General features: G+C 35.5%; 1 protein-coding gene across 7 annotated transcripts in view; it reads right to left on the bottom strand.

Moving 5' to 3' along the window:
- SIPA1L2 (signal induced proliferation associated 1 like 2) overlaps positions 1-13,519 on the bottom strand; it is a 129,863-nt gene that overhangs the window by 20,780 nt on the left and 95,564 nt on the right. For all 7 annotated transcript variants that reach the window (XM_021527120.4, XM_085576789.1, XM_085576792.1 and 4 more), the window contains 5 exons: positions 8,596-8,853; positions 4,980-5,063; positions 3,414-3,517; positions 3,085-3,188; positions 1,279-1,667 (listed from right to left, as the gene is read on the bottom strand). In XM_021527120.4, the coding sequence (XP_021382795.1) occupies positions 1,279-1,667; positions 3,085-3,188; positions 3,414-3,517; positions 4,980-5,063; positions 8,596-8,853 (939 nt within the window). The remainder of the gene's footprint in view (positions 1-1,278; positions 1,668-3,084; positions 3,189-3,413; positions 3,518-4,979; positions 5,064-8,595; positions 8,854-13,519) is intronic.

Below are 13,519 nucleotides of genomic sequence, written 5' to 3'. Positions count from 1 at the left end.
CTATACGCGTTAAAGCTCTTTGAGAACAGAATTGTGATGAGTTTCAAGAGCAAACAATGCATGGAATTCAGCTTGCTGAAATGCCAATGCAAACTGATGTGAATCAAAACTAAAAGCCTAAATTACATATATATATATATATATATATACTCAATTTGTCTGTGCAATTTTAAGTAAATATGTACACACACATTTACATAAAGAACTACATAGGGAATTACTCAAATATCTCCCTAATCATAAAACCTATGTACTTTTCCATTTCACAATAATTTTTCCAATTGATGCAAGATTAGCCTGTGCCTTTCAATCAGACATACTAATATTAAATTACCCGCAAATTTAACAGAAATAAATTTCAGTTCAACAAGACAGTCCTCTGTATAATTTTAACAGACTCTTTTATTATTAATAATAGCAGTAGTAGGCACGAAGACATACTTTAAATGAAGACTCTAAAGCCTATTTCAAATAAATTAAAGCAAACACTTCCTTGAAGAATAAATTTCTTCAAAATAACCATACAATACAAATTCACTCATGTCAAGCATATAAGGAAACCAGTATAGAAGGGATTATTTGGTTATTTTCTTGTACTGATGGACACTGAAAACAGGAAAATCAGAGGGAAATAAGAACAAACAATTTCTTCTATCCTTTACAGAGTAAAAACCTTAACACATAGACCAAAGCTTCAATTTCAAAGTCACCATAAAATGGGAACTGAAAGATAAAGGCAACCAGCTATAAAAGTGTACTTTCAACAAGATATACAACAGATGTACCATGTACACGTTTCACTGGTAACAAAAAAAAAAAGCTGAAAATCAATCATAAATGCCGTTCAACAAGCAAAACTGCAAAGCATACACCAGAATAATGTAAATTAGGGGGGATGGTATGCAATGCATTTTCTCTATATGCGAAAATTGTCCATCATAAATTTTTCTGATCTCCCTCAGCAAACCAAAAGTATATGAAATAAGTTCTAGGTGCAAATGTCTCTTTTACTTAGGTATGTTTCCCAGTTTTAAAAACCTAAGCAATTTGCACAGGTCATCTATAAGGCCTCCATAAGATCTGGGAGGAGGTCTGGCTATGCTTTCCAGGCAGACTCATCAAAAATTACTTGAAAACTGCTCATACAGGCATTTAAATACAACAAAAACATCAAAATATTTTTAAGTTCAGTTTCAAAGAAGGGTAAATAGAATAAAACCAACATAAAAGTTATCTGTATGTTAACCTATAAGTCCCTAGTTTGTAAGAAACACATACCTGGAATGAGAGGAGATTTCACTCAGGTCTCCCATGCTGCCCTCGGCCGTATGGCTGGTGGAGATAGCAGAGGCATAGCTATGGACAGCGTAGATCTTTGCTGGATCATCGTCTGGCCCCGGAGCCTCCGAAGGCTCCGTCCACTGCTCCGTGTGGCAGTGCACCCCAGCCCTGCTGCCAGCCAGGTGCAGAGGGGCCAGCAGCGGAGCCGGCATGCAGGGAGCCGTATCGATCCCGCTGTCCGTAGAAGCCCCCTTTATATACGTTAATCCGAGCAGCTCGGGGTCCATCAGGTCTCCAGAACCAAAGTGCTTCTCATCACTGTTGCTGGATGTATTGCTGGATAAGGTGTTGCTGCTGGAGTGGCTTGAACAGCTTTTGTCCCCAATCTTAACAACAAGAAAACAAACCAAAAGACATCCCCCTCAAATTAAATAGTAAGAGATCTATTTTCATATAAATTACTGCATTTGTGCCATTCAAAGACCATTTCATTATTTTTTTTACAGTATGCTATCATATAACTGCAAAGTATGAAAAGAGCCAATTATACCACCAGTTTCTGTGAAATGAATTGCACAGCTGGCTAGACACATTAAAGGTTGATGTCACTGCAAATAAAAAGGCTCTAGTTCCATCTTCTATCGCAAATCTTAAAATCAGAATTGAATTTTCTGATTATAGGACCTGCTTAGCAGCCATAAAATTGCATTTCTGAACAGTTAAAATAAGTATTTGTTAAAGCTAGAGGCCTTGGTTATCATTTGTTTAAACAAGCTCTACTGCAAATCTGAAAAACACCAAGGACTGAATTATTGTTGGCTTTTTCTCAGTGTGGCTGAAATATGCAGCTCATTGGATTAAATCCAATTGGATGTGTGGCTAGTTAAATTGAAGCCAATTGTGTGTGTACCAAATGAAAGTAACTTAAGTCATAAGGCCCTAAACTAAGCATGGCTATTGAAGTGGAATAATTACATCAGACTTTTGTGCCAATAAAGTCCAGGGGTTTTCTTTACCTTTAAAAATAAATTTTATAGAAAGTTGGAGTAACTTATGTCTGTGACAGTAGCCAGAAAAAAGGCAGATGGACTTCTGCTAGGGCAAATGGACTTCCATTAGGTAGGCTATAAATGGGAAGGTGACTAACTTTTTCATGAGATCCCTCTCCTATCAGATGCTAGGTGATGCTGTTGCTCACACATAAAATGTAAATTCGCAAACAGCATAAAGACTCCTATCCATATAGCAAATTTTCCAGGTAACAAACATTATGTACTTTCCATCACTAGGCTGTTGAGGATTTTGCCATTACCGAAGACAAGCTACTAAACAAGGTAGACTAGAAAATCTGTTCAGAATTCCCAACACACAAGTTACATTTTTATAGTGCTTATTGATAATTACACTCCATAGGTATTTCACATAAGATGAAAAGCAGTATGCTAAATATAATTTTATTTTCTTTTAAAGGGTAATTAAATACTGCACAGATTAAACAAGCCAATATAAATGAAGATGTAAACTCACAGCTGAGTGGAGACTATACTAGTTTTATCTCCTCAATGCCCCAGACCCAAGCCCTCTTGGAATTCTGAGTTTGTAAACACAGATTAAGTATACTTGATTCAACCCACATCTGGGTGAGCATAATATTTGCCTCCCAAAATACACAGCGGTCTTCATAAATTACTAAAATGTACTTTTAAGATTTATTTCTGTAAGTCCAGAGTAGATTTTTGTTGTTGCTATTTTGGAGTTTGTTTGGTTTTAGAGTTCTGAATTACATCCAAGGAAAAGACTTACATGTGAAAGTTTGTTTGGCGACTCCTTGCCACTGCCTTCTTTCTGTAAAGCTCGGTCTTTGTAGGAGCTCAGGACTTTGGTTGATGGTGCATGCCACTTGGCTTCTGCCAAAAACAATGGAGAAAGGCACACGACTCAGCACAAGTTTCAAACCTGCACACTCTGCAATCAGACACAGGTATCTGCACAGATGTCATAGCAGTCCCCGCTTTCACTGTCACATCACGTGCTCTCAGTGAGTCCAACCTCCACATGGGGAGGTGGCTGCATTTCAACAGGCACTGCATTGCAAAGAACATGCACTTGAAAGATACAGTGGGTTTTATTACCAGAATGTCTAGTTCCTTCCAAAGTTTCCTCTCGTTCTCTGCCTCCTTCACACTCCAGTGAGCCTGAACCTTGGTGATGTTCATGGAGTAAAGGGGACTGGCATCTTTTAATGTAAGCAGAAAATTAAGCTGTTAAGGCTTTTATCCTGTAAGATTAATTACATTATGAACTACACCAATTTTTACTCTTAAAATCAAGTATTTTGTGACTTTTAAAAATAATCATCATTCCCAAACATTTCCAAAGTCTGCACAGAAATATTTACATGCAATTTTTTAAACAACACACTGTTAAATTTTAAGTGTGAGCATGCCAAGAAGACACTTAACTTTAAGAAGAAATGTATTATTGGAGCTATATACTCAAAGGCTTTTGCAATGAAGAACCATGGTAGTAATATAGGTTTAACCTCTTTGTGATCTAAGCCCCACAGAAAGTAATCATAGTTTTGCAGGGTTTCACACTGAGAATGTGTAAGTGTGTACCAGATCCACTGCTTTCTATTATACTGCAAAAGTTTAAACATTTCACAAAGCAACAAACTAAAACCTAAATTGTTATTAGAAATAACTGTTCTGGAAAAAAATGACACAAGATGCATTTTGATGAGTTGACTGTCAAAAAAAAAAAAAAAAAAAAGAGCTACAGTTCTATTTAGCTGCCAGAGATTTCACTGAGTTATGTGAAATTCCTTGAAGAGTCTACAAGATACTGCATATATATCTGCTACATGGAATATCTTATCCACAATCAATCATGCCAAAGCATTAATAAGCTTCAAATAGTCAAGATGATGCTTTCAATATTCACTTTTTTTTTTTTTTTTTTTTTTCCTGAAAAGTAGCTTCTGAAAGCCACTTGGCAAGTCTGGAATGCTTTTATATTACTCTGTTATAGATACTGCCATAGCTCAACATTTTGTAACAGGAGTGTTTTCAGCAACTGTACATACACAACAAAGTCATAAATTTAAAGCAGTTTAGAACAGATCTCTCAAATAATATTCTTACAACACGAGTTATATTGGGGTGGTATTTTATATATAGATATACTGAAATTTCAGTACCAAGGGATTAATAGGGATGCAAAAGGACCATCTATGCACAGCCTTTTAGGAAGAAGAGACTGAAATTCTTACTATTTGAAGACACATACTAGGGAATGGGTGTCACTGAAACAAACATAGGAAACAAAACCTTTGAAGACCATAGAGATTTTTTTTTTTAGTCAAACACCTTCTTTCTGAAGCAGGAGGGGGAAGTATTATTATTTTATTCTAGTTTTATACTAGCTGATTTCTGGCCTTTTACTGGGAAAATAAACCTAAGAACCATTTCTCATTTATCTGAATATAAAAATATGATCCTAAAGAGTTAAAGTAGGATGACTTTAAAATTACAGTTGCATGCATGTTACATCAAAGATCAGTAAACCTGTACATCCTAAAAGATACTAACAGTGTTTGGAAAAAAACTCTAGAAGTCCCATACAAATTTTGCTTAAGAAATAAGATGCATGGGAGCACTTTCAAGATTTAAATTTAAAAAATTTAAAATCACCAATACCCGTCATATCCCACTTGCTGTCTCCAGTGGCTGCTCCCGCTGGGTCCTGGGTCACTGGATGAGGACTGGTTGCTTGGAGAACTTCTGTAATGTTGATTTTAGAGTCATTAACAGTGCACTGAGGTATTTGTGGGGTTTCAGATTTGAACTGGGCTGTGCTTCTTTTATCAAACACATTCATTTTCATAAATAATACAGATGAAGTATGAACAATTAGTTACATCCATCTGGGAAATATAAAAGGTTAATCTCAATTTCATAAAACTTTAACAAGAAGTTTAAAAGTATAGTATTTATTCACAAATAAAATATTTCCAACTGAATATATAAAAAGGCACAAAAAGAGAAAGACTAAGTGCCAAATCCTATTTTCACTAGATCTGGCTTTAGTTCTGAGTAAGTGGGATTACTCAGGAGTCAGAGCAGCTGGATTAGGTCTCTAAATTCATGTGTGGGAAGCTCTCATAGTGGATCAGAAATGATTGTTAGTTTCTTGATACTTATTCCAATTTTAAAGCTAGTAAAATTGGAAGATACTTCTAAAATTTTTATTTTATTAATCCTTTGACATAGAAAAGCAACAAGAAAAAAATTTCAAGGGTATTATTTTGTACTTAATTATTTACACTTTTAAGCCTCATGTCTTAACAATGTCTCTAAGCAGTTTTGTTAGATTTCCAGACAGCTGAAATTTAATGCTTAAATTTGGATCTGATCACTTCCTTCACTTCTGTGCACTTCATTCCATAACTGCAACACAATTTCCTTCAATTATCTTGACATCATCTTGAATTCAATTCCCTGTGTTTATCTTTTTTTCTTTTCTCTCCCCCCTTTTCTTTTTCATGTAGGAATGGATGCATGTACTCAGGGAGGAAATGAAGAGGTGTGATTTTCTTTATGCAAAACACTTTCCCAAGAACATGACCTTTTCATAAGCAACATTACTGTTCAGCTTGAGTATTTTAAAGATAGTAGCTATTATATTTTGTTTTTTAAAGACATTAGGTGTTACATTTTGTCTAATAACCAATGTACAATAAATAATGTAGTACCTTATTTTTCAGCATGTCTTTCCCTGAGAAGTACTGACAGGACTGAACCTCTCTCAATTAAGTAAAGTAGTCAATAGGCTACAGCTTAATTCAGTTCCATGAACTTGTAATTACTGCCAACAATTATGCATTTTGAGCACAGATTAGGTGACCCAGCATTAAGGAATGGATATATTATGATCCCATGTGTTTCTACCCTCCAGGCTGATAGTTAGGACATGGTCCTCAAAGTCAGGATATTGCTTTGTGCTGTTCCTGCCATTTGCTGGACAAGTGTGAAGGCCTTAGCCTAGTAAACAATGAGTGGCCACTAAAGGAGAACCACAGAAATCCCATCAATGACTGCCTCACACAATTCCTTCACACAAAAATTCCAACCATCTGCTCTCAGGAATGGATTCCAGACTCCAGGTGATAGGATGCACTGCCTGCAAATGTGACTCAGGGACAAAAGCATGTGGAGACTTGGTGCAAAAATCAGAAGAGTGAGTCTGCCTAAAGATTCACTTAGGCACATGCTATGAGTAGCTGTCACAGAATTAGCCACTTTGTGAAAACAGGAGTAGAACTTAAGGATAACCTTGTATTTCTAAGTGACTAAGTAGAGGAAATTCCTTGATCACACCAAAATAGTTGGATTGCCTTTTCAAACACTTAATTCTCAGGAACTGTATTAGGAGCATAAGCATTCAGCTCTCAGTCTCTAATTTCCCTCCAGAGACTAGGCACCTAAGTATTATATGTCATTATAGTAGTTAGATTTTTGCTGCTTAAGTTTCTTACTATATCAGTCCACATTTCTTCTGCTTCTTCCTCTTTTGATTTCTAACTTTTATTGCTGACTTCACCCTTAGCTCATTTTCAGATCGGCAGTTAAATCTTCCCTGTTTTATCAACCTGCTTCTCCCTGCTTGCACTCTTAAACAGATACTGGGTATTTGACCCTCTAAAATCTCTTCATCATTTTCCTAGCCTGAGTCTACACTTTCACCCTTGCAAGACTACTTGTAAGTACTAATCCACCTTAATTCAAACTCTTCTGCTTTAAGGTCATCTCTCTGCCAAATCATCAACAATGCCTCTTCCCATGTGGAAAGACCTTGCCAATTAGGTACTTTTCTGTTTCAAGATCTACATGCCAGAATCCACAATTTTCCTGTTTTTTCATTATTTATACTCTGTATCATGTCTTTCCCAGAATAGCACTTCTGCACTGCACATGTTGTGTTTAAGTGACACAGAAATTTCTTCATGATAAGAGTAGACTCAGTCTAAGCATTTTTTCACATGCTTTGCTGAGTGTTATGAGAAGTGCAGCTTATGTTTGTGAAGTCTTTTTGGAATTGAGTAGCATGTCAGAAAGCTTTATTTTTTTTCTGTATCAGCATACAGTATGCTTAATAAAGCTTCATAAATGCTGAAGTATTTCTAGACATTTGATATAGTGTCTCCTTATGTTAGATGTTATTGAGAATTTAATTAACAAGGTATTAGGTAAAGATTAAATTCTATAATGGTACTTAAATGCTTACAGAAATGAACCTCTCAATTTTTCAGGGGGTAGAGATGGGGGTAGGGGAGAAGGAGAACACAAATTATCAAACAGTCATAACTGGGAGTCATCCTTCCCCAGGCAATGAATGTGACTTATTTTCAAATATATGCTACTATTACTTGTGTACGTTTCCATGTAAAACGTCATTAATTCTTTTCTACTAAATAAGATAGTCAATATACTGGTAGTGGCATTTAATAATTTCATCTAGAATTATTTTAAACCCATTTAAGACCAGTATTTCAGATTTTTGTATCACTCAGTTATTTGCAACATGCAGTAATTATTTCCTTGGAAATTAAAACTATATCATCCAATAAAGGCATCAGCCAAAATAATTATAAACAATAAAGGACAGAGTTCTGCTCAAGACATATGTTTTTTCTAAATAATTCAAAGGTCAAATGTATTTGCAAATTTTTATCTTTAAAAACAAAGTTCCATTTTATGAAGAATTATGATTAAATTAGAACAGAGCTAACATTTAAGAACACCATCCCATCATCTAAGAGGTGTTACATATTCAAATCCCAAGCTCTGCTTTGTTTAATTAAAGGCAAAGCAAAGCATAAGGGCTGGTAATGAGTTACAGAACCCTTTGAAACTACGCCAATACCTTGGTAACGAGATTAGATAATTAATTTTTAAAGGAATGAGTTCATTTTATTTACACTCATTATTTGTTTAAATATTCTTCCAAAAGGTGGGGAACAGGACATTATTAAGATCCAAAAATTATAAGGCAGTCTCCCACTTCATATTTTGGGACTAAAGGGAAAGGTCAGCTGTCCTCAGCAGTAGGATCCTCAGCCTACATACCAAAAGTCACTTGTTTCAAGCAGACTGGTCCAGTGAATGCTACTTAATACAACTTCAGAATTAAAATGACTGTCAAAACTCAATAAAACAAGGTTTAAAAAACAAGACACCAACGTTCTAGAAAGCAGAGATTTCAGCAGTAATACACATTGGGAAGGTGACAGGCATTAAGCAGAGAGTGTATTACCTTGCACCATCTGGCAGTTTCCTATCAAAGGAAGTGCTACGAGGAATGGCTGTCTGAGCCTGCTGGAGAAGCTGCTGGCACTGCAGTCTGTCAGATGTTCCTAGGATTGGAGAGGCACGAGAGAGAGGCTGCCCAGCGGGAGTCGGCACCCGATGCCAAGTGGTATTCCTTCTGAAAGGGGTTTTATACTCACATGGGGTGCCTTCACTGTCAAGTTTGTATTCCACCATGGGTATACGACAAAGTTCTGAACAACCCCTGTGGGACAAATAAAAATGCTCATCAGTCTCACAGGAGGGAACACAGAGAAATCTTGCATTCACAGTCAGAAATATATAATTTTTTTGATTTCAGGTGCCCAAAGGTGTTCATACACCATTGTACTTTAAACACTTCAAAACTGTCATGCCAAGCAGGTAGAAAACATAAAAGATTTGCTGTCATGCACTCAAAGATCTTTGAACTATCTTCTCGTCCTTCAAAATGGGGAACATATCAAACTTTTACAAACTAATCGCAGCTTGAATTTTACATAATAAAAACTTCTAGAGACAAGGCACTTAGAAGTCATGAAGCATAAAGTTTTTGTAAAACAGCATTGATTTGTTTAAATTTCAGAAATAGGTTTGTTGCTTTGCAGCAAACAAATTATTTCTTGGGGGGTTGAGAACTCTTCTTTAGGATCCAATCTTGTCCCCACCAAATGACAGAGTGCATAGACTACAATGCAAGTGATTAATTGGCACCCAAATATTTTTCAGTGTATTTTCAAAGTGTAGTTTTTAATGTCTCTTTTCCCAGGGATTTGTAAACCTGGATGATACATGGGGAAGTAGAAGGAAGAGACAGATCAGAGATAGTCTGGCTTACCACCTCTGCCTGAAGTTTACAGTGTGGTTAAATACTAACAGTATTCACAGACAGTGTAAACCCAGGTAAAAGTACTGGTATTGTTCCATAAAAGATCAGTGTGCCTATGGGATATTTGCTGAAGACTCAGAATGCATTCAATAATTAAGTGTTACTGTTTCAAAAATTAGTTAATAGAAGCTTCACACACCCTTTAAGTCAACCCTGGTTATCACTGGAGATGTTTGATATTCTCAATATTCCATCTCCATTATTTTTCTGATAGGCAGTGCATAGTAAATCAATATCTATGAAGACAACTCCCTAAATACTTCCAAAGGAATACATTAAGTATGAAATAGTGAAAATTTGCTCCTTTGTCTCAACTACAATTCTGCTCCATTCCTTAGCTGAGTCTTGATCAAGCTTTGCTTTTGCTGAAGAAATAGTGCTTACCATTTGCAAAAAGAATTAAAATCACCTAGAGGAAGTGCAATAGAGTGTAAAGAGTTTACAGTCTTAATCCTGAAAATATCTTGGCTTAAATGACTTAACAGAAATATGCGGTGCAAGTAAATTGCATAAATTCTCACACATTAAATCACTGTGCATTACAGCTTCTGAATCAACCCTCCAAAGAATATTTTCATTATATGTGTTTTGGTAAACAGATTAGAAGAAAAAATATTAGACAAAAAGCAAACTACCTTATTCAAGGTTTTTGAAGGGAAGACCCTGCAACTGTAGGAATTATATTCTACATACTCTGTATATGCATAGTCTGATCCAGCCAAATGTTTCACTCTGCTGAATTTTTTAGCAGCAAACAGGCAAGTTTATCCTGTAGGACTAAATCTCTGTTGCTGGTGGCACTCAAACCCACAAAAAAGTTAAAGAACTTAAAAATATACACAACAAAAATATTGAGACTGGAGATCAATAGGCTATTTAGGGTGGAAGACACCTTGATGAAGATGAGCTGAAGAGATAGAACATTCCAAAGTAGCCCTCAGAATTCCTGTTTTTTCAGTGTTACTCTTTTATCAGAAATATCATTGTAAGATGTACCAATAAAATCTGACATGTCCAACCTCTGCTGACAAACCATAGCTGAACATGGTGGAGGCATCACGGAACTTTGCAATCATGATTTTCTGGTTTGAATTTCCCTAAGGAGGTAAAACCACCCTAATAATCTCTTCTCACAGATATGGAATGTTGCTACAGAGAAATCACTGTTATAAAATTATCACATCATTTCAGAGCGTCAATGTGGTTTATCTCTAGCCTTCTCCCACCCTGAAATGCCATAGTTATTCAGGACACCACTTCGAACTGCCTCAGTCCATGTATCAATTTTTAAAACTTTTCACACTTCTGAGAATCACATGTTGGGCTCTTAGAATAAAGACCACCATGAAAAAGGTCAAGTTAAGTGAATTGCACAGAATTGTGCAAACTCTTCTACTACTGAAGCATATACAGAATATATTTCTCCAGTGTAATTTTCAACTGCTTATATTCCAAGATCATTCTTCCCTCCATCCTCATTCACTGCCTGCAATAAAGAAGGTGTAGGAGACAGCCTCCAGCAATGCAACCATGATTCTTTTTCTTTTTTTTTGGTTTTTAAGTGAAAAGTTTTACATACAAAACAAACAGATCAAAGAATACAGAAATACAGAAATGACACAGCAAGGTTAATATAAGTTTGGTGCACTGCACAACTTTTAATGTGACCAAATATACACAGTTTTCCATTATTTGATGAAGAAGTTCAACAATTATTTAGCCTAAAATTTTGATCTCCCTTCTGCTAATTTCTTAGTATTGTTTCACTCTCTCCTTCATTCCTATAGACTATAGGCATTAGAAACAAACCACCCCCTTCCCAGCTTTTGTTAATAAGATATCAATTTTACAGTTCATCTCGGTAATTGAGGAAATTATAACATGTAATTGTGGTTGTATCCTTCTTTAGATACTCCCCATAAAGTACTCTAAATGCTGTAAAAATAGGCATGGGTTTTAAAAGCAAAAGGGACTGTTAAACTATTTAGTTTTTGATTTAATTAACAAAAGCATGTTATAATAATAGTAAACAACAAGCTTTCCCACAATGAGTAAGAACCGAAAATTTTGTAAAATGTTGTGTTTGTTTGCATCAGGAAAACATATTCTTCCTACAAATTAAAGAAAAAAAAATACTGAGGACACAGTTCCTGCAGAAAAAGGCCTATAAAACAATCTTGTTTTAAATCACTATAAAAATTCAACAGTGCTGCTTATGAATTCAAAACAGAGCCCTAGAATGCTTGTTTTAACTGGCTCAAGAAAGAATTTCCATGGATTCAGATAGTTCTTTTGTCACATAGGGCTTTTAAACCTTAATTTAAAAGTATCAAACCAATCACTCCAACATTTATATGAAAAAATATGCTTCACTGCTTCACAAGCACTGCCTAAAGAACAGATACTGCAGTATACTGAGATAGGTAAAATTATAATTGTAGCTGCCTCCTATATCAGGAAGACAGAGAAGGAATTATTTCATGCCTGCAATCCCCACCTCCACTCCCCACCGTGGATCAAAATGTAAGTTACCTTGCATGAAAAAAACCCACAAAAATAAATGCAATTCCCTCATAAATATGTAATTTGACCTTTATCTAACTTTCACTTATGATTTTGTTACTTATTCCACCAGTGCAAGAGTATACATTGACACTGGTATTGAATGATAGCTTTTAAATTTAAATTTAATATATTTCTTTTAAATTCACTTTAAAGGATACATAAAGACATATCTCCATTTTATGGTTTTAAAAAGATACTTATATTTATGTTAAACAACTACAGGATATCAAATGTCTTTCAAAATTATATCCAATATTTGAAAAACAGACTTATGACATTTAACAAGCAAATGTGACCATATCTTAACCACACACCAGAAATTATAGCACTTCCTGCCCTTCACCATAGTTTGGTATTAGTTAAATCAATGCTTCAACATAAAGCACAGACTCCTATTAATACCTTTGGTTTAAGAGCCATATTATCCTATTAAAAAAATTGGTTAATAAAACCTACTCTGCAATTAAAGAGAACATGACTCTATGATACAGCTAGCAGGTCAAGACAACATAATAAAGTTTAAGAGTCCACTATAAAAATCTGCAATATTCAAATGTTCCTGCAAGGAGCATTACGTTCTGAAAGAATTATCAAGCAGTCCATTAAATTTTTAAAACTACATTAACCAAACCTTTCAATATTAGTTTCAGATTCCATATAAAGGTTCTGTAATAGGCTCTGTGATGGGCCTACACTAGGCAGGATGTCTAGTTAAGCAATAAAATATCCATCTCCACAGAAAAGATAGAAGCTTCCATGCACCATGATCAGCACCTTGTCACCTTGATAGCTACACAAAAGCTTTATTTTCTGCAAAGTCCTAGAACTATCAACTACTGAGTACAACTTCAGTATCTGGACCCCAGGTAATTGCAGATTTCAGGTATGAAGAATTTGTTAGGGTGTCAATATAGTCAGAATACCTGGTTACAATTGAACTTCAGGTTCAATGTTTTGCAAGGAGATGTAGGGATAGAGAAGGAACCATTGGTGTGCATCAGTTTATTACACTGATGACTTATCCCTCACTATCATCGTTTCAATTCCAAACATCTAATCCTGCTCTAGAAAGAATCCATCCAGCAGTACAATAACTTCACTCTGCTAAATCAAACTTCATTTCTGAAAACAATCACTTCCATCAGATTGCATGTTTGTTCTCACACTACAGTAGTGCCCTGTACAACGAGCCTGAGGACTCATTGTGCAATCTATTAAATTCACATAATAAAACAAAGATTAATTTCATATAATTATAGAGATTTAACTGAAAAGCAGAATTTAGTAGCTTAGTTTTGTTGAGACTCAGAATGTAGTTAGTGAAGACATACATAGATTTTCTCTTCCCTGACACTGTCAAGTACTTCCTGGAGGTAATATGTCAACTCCACTGGTCCCCCGTTATCAGGCACAGCACAAGACCAAGACACTGCATAAT

This window comes from Lonchura striata, chromosome 3 (genome assembly GCF_050655825.1).
Source record: "Lonchura striata isolate lonStrDom1 chromosome 3, ASM5065582v1, whole genome shotgun sequence".
Classification (NCBI taxonomy): Eukaryota; Metazoa; Chordata; class Aves; order Passeriformes; family Estrildidae; genus Lonchura; species Lonchura striata.
This window is presented reverse-complemented; position numbering and strand designations above follow the sequence as displayed.